Source organism: Myotis daubentonii, chromosome 17 (assembly GCF_963259705.1).
Source record: "Myotis daubentonii chromosome 17, mMyoDau2.1, whole genome shotgun sequence".
NCBI lineage: Eukaryota > Metazoa > Chordata > Mammalia > Chiroptera > Vespertilionidae > Myotis > Myotis daubentonii.
The window spans coordinates 50,222,089-50,237,635 of NC_081856.1; the positions used below are offsets into that span (position 1 = coordinate 50,222,089).

General features: G+C 49.9%; 1 protein-coding gene across 3 annotated transcripts in view; it reads right to left on the minus strand.

Moving 5' to 3' along the window:
• ADCY8 (adenylate cyclase 8) overlaps positions 1-15,547 on the minus strand; it is a 138,934-nt gene that overhangs the window by 77,160 nt on the left and 46,227 nt on the right. For all 3 annotated transcript variants that reach the window (XM_059672309.1, XM_059672307.1, XM_059672310.1), the window contains exons 3-5: positions 12,185-12,315; positions 7,209-7,320; positions 125-252 (exon numbers count right to left, since the gene is read on the minus strand). In XM_059672309.1, coding sequence (XP_059528292.1) covers positions 125-252; positions 7,209-7,320; positions 12,185-12,315 — 371 coding nt within the window. The remainder of the gene's footprint in view (positions 1-124; positions 253-7,208; positions 7,321-12,184; positions 12,316-15,547) is intronic.

Here is a 15,547-nt window from a genome sequence, read left to right on the forward strand (position 1 = left end):
CTCATGAAACAAATCAGGGCATCACCTTTCAACATGCATGCGATCGACCGCAAAGGATAGATGGAGTGTTTGCCTCTCCCGTCATGCGCATCGAAAGCCTGGCATGAGGGAGACCCTGAGTTACCTGATGGTTTTGATCATGCTGAGGCCCATTTCCACGCAGCAGTGGGCGTGGTCCTGGCGGGGCTCCGGAAGTCCGGAGACGCAGTAGTAGCAGTCCCCCAGGATCTTGATGCGAAGACAGTGATGCTCCTGGAAGGAACAGATGGAGAGGCAAGGACTGAGTCCGCAGATGGGCCAGGGCTCCAGAGCGGCTTGGAGGAGGGAAGCAAGGTCAGGTGGTCTGCACCGGGGGTCAGGGACCCACCTTCGCATTGTACCTGCGTTATCTTCCTAGGGAATGAGGCGTTACCCTAAGTAGGGTTTGAAGGGCTCGGAGGTAGAGTGGAGACATGGAAAGACCCTGGATATTGACCTTGACAGATTCAGCACCGTATCTCAGCGCTGCCGGGCACTAGCTTTCTGATCTGAACACCCATCACGTGGACAGGCCTGGCAAAGAGCGGGCATTCAACCTGCGTGTTCCCCTGGGAATCCTACCCCCAGCACTGTCTTTCTTCTCTGGCCGAGCCTCTGAATTAACGGGCTTTAGCAGTCTTTAGCTCAACAACAAGCACTTAAAATCATCAATCGTTTACTAGGAGAGATTTCTACTATTTCAACTCTATGTTAAGTCTCTTCCCATGTAGGTTACTGGCACCTTAAGAACGGGCTAACTGTGTCTTAGAAGCGGGACACAGTTGTTTCGTGGCTTCACAATCTTGAACACATGATTTTTACAAAGTTTCAAAACATAACAAACCCCAAAGAAAAGGTGCAAACTTCGTACTGCGCAGGAACTGTCTGAAAATTGCAGCATAGGGGCTGAGAGCATTGGCTGAGGAGTCACACTGCTCAGGGTCAGATCCCAGACACCCTACGTCTTTCCTGTATCTTTAGTTAAATTGCTTAACCTCTGAGCCTCAGTTGCCTAATCTGTAAAGTGGGAACAAGAATAGGACCCGTTTCATCATGCCTGTGAGGATTAACATGGAAAGACTGAGTGCAGGGCCCAGTGGAGGGGGCACTGGATTAATGTGGCCTGCCTCTGTGATGAGGACTTGGACCCCTGTGCCAGTCCTTCACCTCTCTGATCTGTGACCCAGGGCAGATGACTCTCCCTTCTGGTTTCCTTGGGTAGATGTGTGAGACTGAATGACCCTGAGATGCCTTCCAGACCTGAAGCCCCAGGAGCACGGGTCTGTGTGTTGTGGGTAAGAGGCCCTCCTTATGGGGTGGGGCCCAAGGGCAGGGGGAGGGGAGTTGCAGAACATGGGAAACTGAGGTGCCAGCAGCACCATGGAGGCCCTTGTATAGCCAGGCTGTAAAGCACTGCGCTGGCCTCCGAACCTCATCAGGAGTCAGGCCGTTATGTTTCGGTTACAAATGAATGCACTTAAAAGCATGGGTGAAAGGGTGTGTAGGGTATACTGAGTCCCGCCCCCAGTGAAAAGCAAGCGTCAGACAAGCAAAGAGACTCGGAATCAGCTCTGGTGCTTCTAGTCTGAATCCTATCTCCAGGGCCAACCCTCCCAAATAGGCACAGATGCCACCCTCGGAACTCTGAGGGCACGCACAGCCTTCCCAGGGCTATTCTTAGGAGCCTGTGGTTCCTGGCTATTGGCTGCTTCAATGCTGCTAATTTTGCAAAAGAGCCACTGAAGAGGTCTGGTCAGTCAGCGGCGCCTAGGCCCTTCCTCTGCTTCCTCTGAGACCCCTACAGCTTCTGGGCCAAGATGGAGCCCTTTGCCCACTAGACCTGGCAGTTTCCAGATTAATGGAGTCGATGGGACAGTTACTAAAAAACCAGAGGGCCAGAGGGACGGCTGGAGGGCTCAATTTTGTATTTGCCAAGGAAGTATGAAAAACCTATCAACAAACCAAAATAACAACCCAACCACCATCGACTACACCAGCCCTTTATTTAAAAAAAAAAAGATATTCCTAGAATAAAGGAAAGTTATTTGCACTAAATTAAATTAACATTATAAAAGCTCACTATATTGTTGTATGTGTGTGTGTGTGTGTGTGTGTATCTGATTCCTGAACAATGTGAAACTTAGGGGCACTCACCACCCACACAGTCAAAAATCCACATAAACGTTTGACTCCCCAAAACCTAACTACCTACAGCCATCCCTTGGTAACTGCAGGGCATTGGTTCCGGAACCCCCCGGAGAGACCAAAATGCTCAAGTCAGCCTTCCACATCCGCACTCTTTCATGCTTATAATACGTGGAAGCCTGTCTTCTTATCTGTCAATTTGCAGACATATTTTTCTGATCAATTTCTATGAGCTGTCAGGTGACTTGACAGTAATAGGCAAGCAACTTCCTCTTATCCGAAATTGCTTTGTAAAGTTCAGATTAAGGAAGCCAGGTAGCTTTGAAAAGAGATATTGAAGAGGAAAAATAAAGTAGGGCGAGGGTCTTCTTGCAGAGTTTCTTGAGTTAGTCTTAATATGATCCTTTTCCTCCCATCTCGATGGCTTTGATATAAAAATCTTGGGAAATCCAGAGGATGTATGAAACCATTCGTGTAGATAAAACTTAGGAGATCTATACACCCAATTATCAAAGACGGTTCTGTGGTTGGGCAGGGCTAGGACGACAGGGATGTGTACTTCCTGTGTTGTCTATATCTTTGGCGTTAAAATTTTATATAAGGAACAGCATTGCTTTTGTAATCAGAGAAAAAAATCAAAAAATAAAAAGAGAGAAGATTCTTGGAACAAAAACATTGGTGCAGTTAATGCACTTAAAATAGTTATGTTAGAGAACATGACGTTATCTCGTTGTGATTACAGAAACAACAGAAGACTATATTGTCCAAGTAGCAATGAGACTGTGGTAAGTCCCTCGCCCAGCCCCTGGCCCTCAGGCCCACCGCCACTGGGGACCTGGGCTCCTTCCCCTCCTCCGAGATCGCTGTGTTTTCACAGATACATTTCCATGATCATGTATGACTAGTTTTCATGCTCTTAGCCAGGGGTGGGCAAACTTTTTGACTCGAGGGCCACAATGGGTTCTTAAACTGGACCAGAGGGCCGGAACAAAAGCATGGATGGAGGGTTTGTGTGAGCTAATATAAATTCAAAGTAAACATCATTACATAAAAGGGTACGGTCTTTTTTTAGTTTTATTCATTTCAAATGGGCCAGATCCGGCCCGCGGGCCGTAGTTTGCCCACGGCTGCTCTTAGCCATAGATTTATCAATCCATGTCTATAGATTTGAGACACACTTTTTTTTCATGCAGCAAATATCTTGAAATTCTTTCCATGTTAGTACAGAAGCAGCTCTCTCCTTGATTTTAATCTGTTGATTAGCTTTCCATTGGGTTCGATTTGTTCTTTATAATAGCAGTTTCGGTGCTTCCAGTTTTGTCAGTCATTTTAAGAAAGGTTTAAGCTGTATTGAGGTCAATCATGTTAACAAATAAGTATGTTTTTCGCTGTACAATTTTAAAGACTTCCTAATGATATACATATTCTTCACTCCTAGTTTGGATGGGGAGGGGCAGGTAGGAACTACTTTATTTTACAAAAAGATCAAAGACCAAAAGTGACAGAGACCAAACCCCCTAAAATGGGAGTTTGCCAAAGGGTCAAGGGTCACAGTGCTCTGTTCTGAGCAGCCCTAACCACGGGGAAACTGAGCAACTGGATCACGCTAAGAGGATCTCTAACAGGAGGCTGTGAGGTTTCCCCTTTATTTTAATAACGCAGTGAGTAAACAGGTGCAGTGTGTGCCATTTGCATGGGAGGTGGGTTCTCTCTGATGTGCAACATAAGGGAAATCTAAAGCAAAGACTCGTGGCCAGGAGAGAAAGGTCATTTCAAAGGCACAGGATTTTGGTGCTAAAGGATGCTCAAGGGGCAAGTTGCGGGGTAAATGCATTTACGGCGGGGTTTCTCCTTCCCGAGTGGACTTGTTTTCCCTGGCAGAGACTATTCAACTTTCCCACCGAGGTCTCCTAGGGCAGCAGGTACTGATGCACCCGGGGAGGGGGGACTTGGTGTTGCCGAGCGCTAACGGCACGGAGTCCTTATTTGGAGCAGCCTGTGTGTGAAGGAGCATCTCAGTGTTGTGTCATTTATCCTTCATCACACCTTTGATAGGAAACTGAGATGCAGAGAGGGGAATTGCACAAGGAATATTCAAGTCCAGCCTCACTCGAACCCTTCAAGCCATCCTGCAGAGGCAGCAACCCATCTCTGAGGTCTCCCGTTCCACCCCCTAAAATGCCTGATCCTTTAGTAAAGTAAGGGAGTTCCTATCTGCCCCTCCCCATCCAAATCAGTCATGAAGAATATGTGTATTGCCATGGAGGCACCTGGCTTTGGTCTGGATCCCAGATGCACCACCTACCGGTGCTTCTGGGCAGATGATTTGACTTCTTTGAACCTCAGTCACTTGTTCTGTAGAATGGAAATAATAAAGACACTGCCTTGTAGGTTTGTTGTGAGAACTAAGGTAGGTAAGCCAGGGAAAACACTCATCACAATGCATTAAAAAGGGCATTTTATGCATATTTAATAATCTTATCAAATTAATAATAACTTTACTCCATCACCTATCTGTGCTTAATTTGATAGGTATTTTCCCTTTAAAACCTTCCAATAAGAGTAATACCCCAGAAGGTGGACTACAGAATCTTGTGCCCAGTGGGGATCACTGGCCATGTACCTTCCTTTGCTCCTCTTCCCCCACCGTGTGGACAGGAGCCAGGGCGAAAAGCCCAGGCACCGAGACAAACTCCACATTCCCTCAGATGTCACACCATGCCCTCAAGCTCGTCTCTCATTGCCCTTGCCCTTCACGCTCTAACAATCTTGAGCTCCTTCTAGCTCCCACGCCAGTAGCACAGTGTTGCATTTTCACACTCCCCTGCCTTTGCCCCATGGCTCAGCCTAGAAGGCACCTCCTCCTCTCATCTGATGCCAGCAAAGCTCTTCCTCTTTCTCAAGCCCCAGTGTGCAGAGGCCCTCTTCTCTGTGTGCTGCCGGATCCCCAACACCATCACCCCCAGACCCGCCCAGCATCTGGCTGGGCTTCCCTTCGTCCCCCACCCTGTGCCTGTCATTGCTCGCACCGCACTGTCCTGCAGTCATTACGGGCTGGTCCGTCTCCCTTACCAGACTCAGAGCTCCCTGAGGGCAGGGACTGGCGTTGCCTTCCCAGAGTCCTGCACGTTCCCTGGCACGTGGTACGTTGTCAATAAATGTTGGTTGAACAACTTACATTAACTGTTACTCAACCCTTTCCCTGAGTCAGCGGCGTCTATGGTGACACTAAAAATTAACCTTGGTCACATTTGTCAGTCCTCGCGGGAGAGTCATGTCTATCCATCTTAGCGTCTCTGAGCAGAAATATTCACAACCATAATATGAAGTAGAATGATTTATGCGTAACACACCAGCCCCCACTGATGCAACAATCAAAAGGTGGTATATATTCTTCCCCACCTCCCAGTTCCCAGCCCTTCAGTAAACCCAGCTCTTGTATTAGGAGAGACCTCAGTCCCCACCTCCTCCGCTGCCCAGTTAGTGCCCTAGTTAACATTGTCCGGGAGCTGTAGGCTCCTCTGTGGGTTGTTGACGGGTCCCCGCCTGTCTGTGTAGCGCACCTCACCCCTTCCCTCTGGCAATGCTGAATCTCTTCTGGTTTCTGAGTAGCTGGCATCTTTATTTTTATTCTCCCGGCTGACATTCCCTATCTTCTTCACCTCGCTAATTGATGTGTAACTTAAATAAGTAACAGTCACCCTTTCCCTAAGTGTGAAGAGCCCTGCTCATATATAGAGCACCCACATCACCCCCAAATCACCGCACCCCATGCTGCCCTGCAGTCAGTCCACACTCTCCACTTGGCAACCACTCAGCTCATCTCTGTCCCTGTAATTTTGACTTTTCTAGAATGGCTTATGTGAGGAATCATAAAATGTTTAGCCTTTTGCGTCTGGCTTCTTTTTTCCCCCCTTTATTTTATTTTTTATTGAATTCATTGGGGTGATCTCGTTCATAAAATGATATAGATTTCAGGGGTACGTCATCTGTATCTTGGGTTGGCTTCTTTCGCTTGGCATATTGCATTGGAGACTCAGTGATGGTCTGGCATGTATCAGAGGCTTTCTCCGTTTCGTTGCTGAATCATGATCTATGTTGTTCTCTAATTTTTAAGACTCAGCCTAAGTGCCACTTTCTCCTGGAAATCTCTGACCAAGGGTTCTGTGTCGCCTTTGCAGTCCCGGGTCACCCGGATGTACCTTTGCACACATCACATCGTGCATTGCTTTCCTCTTTATGTAGCCCCCGCTGGATTTAGCTCTGGGAAGGGAAGGCGTGTGCTTTAGTCATTCCCATACTCCCAGCACAGAGCCCCACGCACCACCCCTAGAGGTGCTCAGATTCCAGTATGAATGGCTCTCTGTTGGGGCGAGGCAGCCAAAACAGGACATTTTCAGTGCCCGGAGAATGCACTCCCCTCAATGTGAAGCTGGCTGTGATGCACACCCTTCACCAAGAAGGACGAAGTAACTCACCCTCCGTCACTCAAGTGCCTTTAGGACCAGGAATCTGTGTTTCGATGGCAAATGATCATCTCTTTTAACCTGTTTTCTATTTGAGCTCTGATCAGCTAACTGAAAATAAAGGTGGTGTCTCTTTGGCTAACACAGCAAAGCTCTTAATAAGGTCAAACACAGTGGGGCCCAGTGGACCACTGTTTCTTGAGAACCGGCGAATTCAGTCCCCATGGCCGGGTCGGCTGGGGAACGGCAGGCAGCCACCTCCGCACGAACCAGGGCAGCTGGGTGGCACCTGGCCACTCCGGGGGACATGATGCTGGGGTGCAAGTGGTTCAAAAGGACTCGGTTTAATTGTCACTCAACCAGCTGTCTCTCCACTGGGAAGATTCATCTGTCAAACCTCCCATCCGAGACCTGTCAGTAACTAACACTGATCCCCAGAATGTGTGAGGATCAGGGGGCCACGCCCAGGGGCAGGATGCAGAGCAGTAATGACATTGGCAGCGAAGGCTGAGTCCTCCCCTCATTCACATGCAGTCCTCACTCCCGCCAAAGACAAGCAGGGAATTAAATTCAACTCACGTGGGCCAGTCGATCGAATCGGGCAAAGAGCTCGTTGAGCATCCTGACCAGCTCCTGAGCGGACAAGGTCGTGGAGAGGTTGGTAAATCCTTTAACATCTGCAAAAAGAATACTAGACAACAGGGAAGGGTGGGGTGGGGTGGGGTGGGGAGAAAGCGCATTAAGGTTTTAAATCATCCGGGACCCACACCCACACCAGCAGAGAAGTCAGCCGTGGTCTGGGATGTTCGCTCTCCCTGCCGTCGTTAGCAGCCATCCTGGCTGAGACAGGGCACCCAGGGGTTCAGGAAGGACGTGGGGGCACCTGCATCTGTGCAGTGCACCTGCTCCCCGCCACAGCTTTCTTTCCCATTGCTGCTTGTTAAAATCCTGCTTGTCCTTCAAGATTCCATCGTATGTTAAGACTCATGACCTGACTTCTGAGTTGAATCAACAGACACGGTCAGCGTCAGGACCTCCTTCCTCAGAGTGTGGTCCCGGCCCCCACCGGCCTCTCCTGGGCCCTGGTTAGACAGGCAGACTCTCGGGCCCCACCCAGACCCGCTGGGTCACACTCGGACATAACCAGGGCCTCAGGTGACTCTTGTGCGCGCGCGGTCAAGTCCGAGAAGCACTGGCTTGAGGCACACGCGCGCACTAAGAGTGAGTTGAAGGAAAGACCAGAAGCAGAAGCCGGGCCCTGGCTCTCACTGCCTTGCTCATTCTGCTGCCCCCACGTGCTGGGCTCAAGGCAGGGCCTTTTGTTTCTAAGTATAAGTTTGTAACCTTCCAAGATATTCATCTTGGAATATACTGACAGGACCGTATTAATTTCCAACTCTAATTTGGTTATATAAGTTGTTTATTTGGCTAAAAATAAGTGATGTTACCTAACAGTCGCTCTGCAAATAGAGTCTTCAAAGAGGCTTTAGCAGAAGCCACTAGAATCATTAGGAACACTGTGTAGATTCGTCTTCCTAGCTGTGTGTTCCAGGGAAACGCATCTAATCCCTCGGAGCTTCCACTTTCTTGACAATAGTGCAATGATTAAAGCTACTCTGCAGGGCTACTGTCAGAAGAAACCGATAAATCACGCCACGGTCCTCAGTAAGGAGAGGACACATAGCAGCTGTGGGAAGTTTTGGGGACCAGCGAGGGTTTAATAGGTTTCCACACAGACAGGCCTCGAGAGGCAACCAGTTTTCTGGGCTCATTTCATTTCGCTTGTCCATGGGACTCTAGTCTGCAGGGCGAACGTGGCGAGTGTGCACGCTGGCAGGAAATAAACAGCCCAAAGTGGGTGGACTGAGAATGTGCAAACCACATGGCAGGGGCTGGGGTGGAGGAAAGGGGGGAGAGAGGCCTGGCAGAGAAGCTTCTGTCCACCAAATCCACGCCGCCCTGCCCTAGCAAAGACCGCCGAGTCAGGGACTCTGTGCCACTCTGGTAGCTGGGTGGAGCCATGCCATCAGGGCTCATCAGTGGCATCTGAGTAGAAGTGATCCTTGTCATTTCTCCGCCAAGGTGGTCAGGAAGCAGGGGGCCTTTTCTGCTCTTCCCCCTCCAAGAGCTGAATGCCAGGGGTTGGCACAGCTGTAACATGTGGGGGCCTCTGTGCCTGAATCAGCCACCCACCAGGAATATTACAGTGGATAGTTGAGTGACTAGAGCAGCCGTGGGCAAACTATGGCCCGCGGGCCGGATCTGGCCCGTTTGAAATGAATAAAACTAAAAAAAAAAAAGACCGTACCCTTTTATGTAATGATGTTTACTTTGAATTTATATTAGTTCACACAAACACTCCATCCATGCTTTTGTTCCGGCCCTCCGGTCCAGTTTAAGAACCCATTGTGGCCCTCGAGTCAAAAAGTTTGCCCACCCCTGGACTAGAGTCTATGGAGTTTCAATGATCAAAACTGAGAGGTTCTGTGTTAGAGTGCACAGCAGGGCCTAACTAATACGGGAAGTGTCTTACATGTACCAGGCGGGGAAGTGGGCGGGGGAGGAGCCAGGAAAGGGATAGAATTGGGCAGATGAGGCTGGAAGCCGTGAAGGCTTCCTGTACAAAGCCCAGTGCCGGGATCTCGTTGCAGACATCTCAGCTGTGTATGGACGAAATCAACTGGAGTCTAAATGCTTGGACCCTTTCAGACAGCTCATGCTTTGGCTTAGGAAGCAAACCCAGAGAGACGAAAGGATGCAGCCAATGTCTTGTAGGGGCCGTGGCTCACAGGCAGTCTTCCTGATGAGAGCCTGGTCTGCAGGCTCCCCGTCCCCTGGGCCCATGGATGTCCCCAGGCGTGGCGTGGTGCCTCCTGGACACCCTGCTGATGGGAGGCGATGAACCGGGTGGGTGGCCATGAAGAGAGGGACAGATTTAGAAATGATTTCAGAGATGCTCCCTACTCCACAGCGGGTGCGCTCCGGGGGCTGGGAACGGGCGGAGCAGCCAGTCTGACTTTGCTCTCAGATACAGGCCAAGGACGGCCCTCCTCCGCCTTCTCCATCTCTGGTCTTATTTTAGCACCCGCAGCCTTGCCGTGGGCTGCAGAGGCCCACCACCCCCGGATGAGTTCATCTGCCCAGGACCCGTGGGAGCTGCCTCAGGGAAGGGCTGGGAGGGGCCCTGTGCGCAGTGGGGTCTCTAGATTCCTCTCCCCTTACAAAGGGCTCCTTTGCCGCGAGCCCAGGCCACTGAGAAATGTGGGCAGTAAACTCAATTTTGATGGAGTGTGTTGTGAACTCAGGAAAGGGTCTCGGAGCATCAGACCTCAGTTCAGTGGTTTGAAATAAATGGGTGGATGGAGGGGGCGAAATAACTTCCGTTATTCTGGACAGAAGGCAGCACTGAAATTGATTAGTGCAGAGAGAAAGCCAAAGGTGCTGTTTCTTGAACTTGAGGGTCCCCAGCCTGTGGGTGTGGGTGAGCTGGCTTGTGTATTTTCACCATTTTTTTTTCTTAAGGTTAGTTTCCCCCCATCTTTTTCTCCATGGTGACAGGCACTCTCATAATTTGTCATATGTTGATATTTTCTCTCTTTTATATTAATAGATAATGCACATTTTTTCTATCCAGGTCTAGGCATAACTATAGACCCCCCGGTCTTGTGTGCCCCCTCTGCCTGGCTTCCTGTCCTCTTCACTTGGCTGACTCAGTTTTAACTGAGGCAAATAAGAACCATCTCTTTTGAAAGGGTTCTCTACCCACCTGCACCCTCCACCTCTTGCCGCCCCCTCTCCCCCCCAGGGCTTCCTCGCCTCATGCTCCCTTGGCACCCTTTGCTTACTGTAATAATAGAGCCCACACTATATCGTAATTATAGGTACTGCCCGGAACCTGTTGTTCTAGAATTGGTAATGACGAGTCCCATGATCTGTGGACCGATTCCCAGATCTGGGGTGTGTGTACCTCTCACCAGAGCTGCCGTATGACGAGGGACCCTTTATAGACTCAAGCGTCTAAGGCAGGGTCGCTCCACTCTTGAATGTGACCCAGGGGACCACCTCTACAGGCTCTCCCACCACAGGGAGGTGTGAGAATCATGCCCTCTGCTGGCCTTGCTTCGAAATGAGTGTAGGGCAGCCAGAGGTGCTGGTATGTGGGAAATGTTCTTCTTCCTCCCCCACAAAGGTGGGAAGCAAGGAACTGAGAAGGCAGACTGGCATTTTCAGAGCCATGTGTGAACTTCCCCCTACGTCTGGGAAATTTCCGCCCTATGGCATTTGGTGGGAAGGCAATGTAGTTCTGTCCAAGTTGAACATGCCAGCCATTTGCTTCCCCGTCTCTTCTTGCCAGTGATGGGGCTCTGCCAGTGGGCCACACCAGCCCCAGGTTTTAACTTGACCTGCAAAGAGGCAGGCCGGGGGAGGGTAAGGAGTGGGCAAAGGCAGCCATATCCAGATCCTGGGCACTGAGGCACTGCAGAGGTGACAGCTGTGTGAGGACAGGGAATGAACTCTTCGGAAACAGTGGAAGCGGGTTCTCACTGGCCTTGTGCTCTGCTGTGCTTCTGGCTTTATTCCAGATTGTTCCTGAGACCACCCCTCTGTCCCTCCCCAGTTTTTCTGGAGCTGCCATGTAGCCATTCAGGAACTTCTTTTAAATCAGCCAAGGTTGTGTTCTTTTTTGTTTGCCACTAGAATCCATGTCTGAAACAATGTACAATATGCCCAGTGCTCTACTGTATGCTCATTCCTGTCCTGTGCTTTCTTTAGACCTTTACTCACTGCAGGGTATATAGAAACTGCCCATTTTATGGAAAAAGATCCCGAGACTCGCGCCTGTAATCCTCCAAGCTCACACATGAGGGAGAGGTGGAATTGGGATTCTAAAGTTGCTCTGCCTCAGTAAGGAGTCCACCCTCTGGTTTTCAGTGCACAGCGTGTTGTCCAGGGCATTACTGGGCTCAGAGGGCACTGATGGGTGGGTGGATGAGTACATGGATGGTTGGATGAGTGCATGGATGGGTGTATGGATTGATGGGTGGGTGGATGGATGGGTGGGTGGATAAATGGATGGATGGGTGGATGGGTGGATGGGTGAGTGGATAGATGGATGGATGGATGCATGGTTGGTCAAAAATACATTTTCAAAAAGAAAAAAGAGCTGTAGCCTGTATTCGTATTGTTTTAAAGACACTTGTGAGGAGTATAAGGAGCAGAGCTGCTGATCACCCTGAGGTCCCCAGATGTCTCTGGTTAGTTTGCCAACCCCAGTGGAAGGGCTTGGACTTTCCCATTGAGAATGTGAAGGCAGCAGGCCCGCTGCAGGGGAGCCAAGCAGCACGTCAGCAAGCAGATATGACTGCATTTCCCTGACATTCTTCTCGAGCCTGTTTGGAAATGTAGAACTCTCTGATGGGCAATGACTAGTTAATGAATTAATCAACCAATGAAAAATGGCATGACATCCAGGCAGACGGAAGTCACGGCAGCGAGATGAGAGCAGCCCAGCGCAGGGAGCGCATGGCGCACGGGTGGGATGTTGCCTTTCTCACCTGACGTTCTCGTAGCGATGGATGTAGATCCGATGGAACTGGTGCTGCAGGTGCTCATCTTCCACGTTGGTCATGTCGTTGATCATCTCCAGGACAACAAAGCGGGGCAGCACGGACAGCACGAGCCGCTCCTGGGACAGAGCAGCAGAGGGACAGTCTTGTTAGGTTGGCCACGGAGGCTCAGAGGGGAGGGCGGACGGCAGGGAAGCCATGGGCTGAATTTCCTGAGGAATTGTTCCTCTCATCCCATTTAGGAACGTGACAAATATCTAGGGACTGCTTGCTGTTTGCCAGGCACTGTGCTGGCTTACTGCTACAGAAAGTGCTTAGGAAGTGAGGAAGTATGAATTTAGAGTGGCTAAGTTGGTGGCTGAAGGAATTCAGAGTCAAGAGTCAGAACAAAGGAGGTAGATATATCCACTGTCAAGCTGGTCTCTAGAACAGGGAGAAACATCCCTCGCCAGGCGCCAGTGGCCCTGTTCACCCAGTCACTGCAGGTACTGTCACAGCCGGAGGGGCACTCAGTGCCCGGAAACAGCAGGTGCTAACTAAATGCTTCCTAAACAAACACCTGGACACATGGAAGGCGGAGATGGTGTCCAGCTCAGGGGTGCACCCCCTCCAGGGGCCAGCAGTGTCCCTGGGACAGGGTAACTATTTGTGAAACACATTCTTTAAGTGGCAATGCCCTTTCAGTCCTCGAGCAGGACACGGATGCTTTGAAGGGAGACTTTTACAGCAAAACTCTCCAGCTCCAGGCTTACCCGCCTCCAGGCAGCCCTGCTACTACCCGGCAACAGCCCCACTCCCTCCCCATGCAGAGCATGTTCTGGAAGACGAACTTGGCCTGGAGTCTGCTTAGAAAAGCCTGGTTGCGACACTTTTGTTTCCCTCTGATTTGTTGACTCCTGGAGACACATCACTCACATCCCCTGAACACACCATTTAAAGAAAATGGGAAAGTTGCCCCTCCGTACAGTTCCCACTCCCGCTGAGCCGTAATAAATGGTTCGCCAGCTTCAGCGACCAGAAGTATCAGAAGCTCTCCTGGAGCCAGACTGGGGCCCAGGGTGGCCTTTGAGCTCCATTCTGCACATCTTTTACTCCCTGTTTTGTGTGTTTCCCCCCCCTCATTTGCATGAAAAGGGGCCTGGGTTGATTCAAAGTGCATGGCGGCTCCTGTCTGGATTTACACCTCATCTCACGTGACGTGCTCCATTTATGCCACCAGAATGGCTTCATGGTGTCAGTTGCTAGAGTCCCGCTGGGGGAGGCACGGTGGGACCACTGGGAGGCCCAGCATGGGAGCAGAGGTAGCCCCCCGCGGACGAGTCTGGGTGTGCACGAAGCAGGACCTCGGAATGGCGTCAGGAAGAACAGGCCACTCCCAGGCTCTTGCAGACTGAGAGGCCTCTGACGCACCTCCCTCTGCAGTGAAGGCCCAGGCACGGGGTGAGAGACTCACTCCGGTCGGTCGTAGACAATAGTTTGTTTTAATTGACCACTCACTCTGTAGACGCCAAGTGCTCTGCATTCAGTATCTAATCAAAACCTTACATGCCCGGCCGGCATGGCTCAGTGGTTGAGTGTGGGCCCATGAACAAGGAGGCCACGGTTCAATTCCCGATCAGAGCACATGTCTGGGTTGCAGACTTGATCCCCAGTGTGGGGTGTGCAGTAGGCAGCCGATCAATGATTCTCTCTCATCATTCATGTTTCTCTCTCTCTCCCTCTCCCTTCCTCTCTGGAAACAATAAAACTATATATTAAAAAAAAAAAAAAAAGAACCCAACATAGGTTTAGTAAGGAACGGGTGGCTGTATTATGTGGATTCCTTTGATGACTATGAGATGTATATCCAACTCAACATAGCTGAAGAAAAATCAGGTTTATCATAAGTGTACTTCCTGACTCTGTGACTGAACCGCTCTGTATCACAATTTCCCCATCAGTAAATTGGACATGATAATAGCATTGCGTGGCTGGCATGGCTCAGTGATTGAGCGTCGGCCTATGAACCAGGAGGTCATGGTTCGATTCACGGTCAGGTCACTTGCCTAGGTTGCAGGCTCGATCCCCAGTGTGTGGCATACAGGAGGCAGCCGATCAATGATTCTCTCTCACCATTGATGTTTTTTTCTCTCTCCCTCTTCCTTCCTCTCTGAACTCAATTAAAAAAAAAAAAACCCCAAACAACAAAAACTAATAGCATCTACTTCATAAGGTCGGTGTAGAGTTAATATTTGTGTTAACTGAAATCACAGCCCGAATGTTTGATGAATTCACTGGCAAGCATGCTCTATTTTAAGCCTGGTTTTAGAGCTCTAATTGTATATTGGCGCTGAGGAGGAGATCATTCAGAGTAGGGACATTGCTCAGGATCTATGGGAGAATGAACAGGCAGAATATGTAAATGGCAACTGGGCCACACAGTGAAAAACCTCCAGTCACATGTTTAATAATAAAACATTTAAAGATGTGTCATCAAAATCCTGACCCTGGCTTTTGAGTTTATATCTTAAAGGCTTTTATGGCATTTTCACCCAGAACTGTTCCTGTTTCTGAAAGCAAAGTGTGAACTCAGCCGAGCGAAGTTGTGGTTTAATCAGCTCCTAAAGGCATGTTCTCTCCAGGCTGATTCAGCAGGGAGGTTGAAAGTCTGGGTGAACGTCCATGTTCCCCTGGTGGTGGTCTAGGGTCCCAAGAACTGTGGTTCTGCTCAGAAATGCAAAGACTGAAGGGCTTTGGAGTCAGGCGAGCTTGAGTGGGATCCTGCCTGAGCTCAACAGCTGATTTGTTCTATGCCCACGACCTTTGAGCCTCAGTTTCTTCATCTACAAAATGGGAACAATAATAACCTTCCTCCCAGGACTGTTTTTCACACTAAAGGACAAAACCCCTTTTATAGATCCTGGTACACAGTAGGTGCTTATTAAATAGCAGAGGTATCAGACGTGTTTTAATTCACCCAGGGGCTAGCTCACAGGCCACGGCCTGCAGGACGCTGGAGTCTGTATACTCTACATTGACATGACATGGAGTGTAATTTAAAGGATGACACACAAAATTCAAGGTTTCAGGGACTTTTTCCTTCTTTTTATCTCTTTCAGGGAGTTAACATTTTCTCGGGTCTCTTCATTTAGTAAGTGCCCAGATATTTCCAATTTGAAGTCTAGAGACTAGCAGCCTCCGGTGTCCAGTCGCACGATGGGTGGCCGTTCAGAAGATGCCCAGGGTCTATATTTTACGGGTGGACCTGGAAAGTGGCACAGCTCTGGCGCGAACAGCCATGGCTGCGGGAGTTTCCTGGTCTCTGCCGCTCACAGCCAATGAGAAGCTGGTCCGTAGAGTCCATAAGAGGCA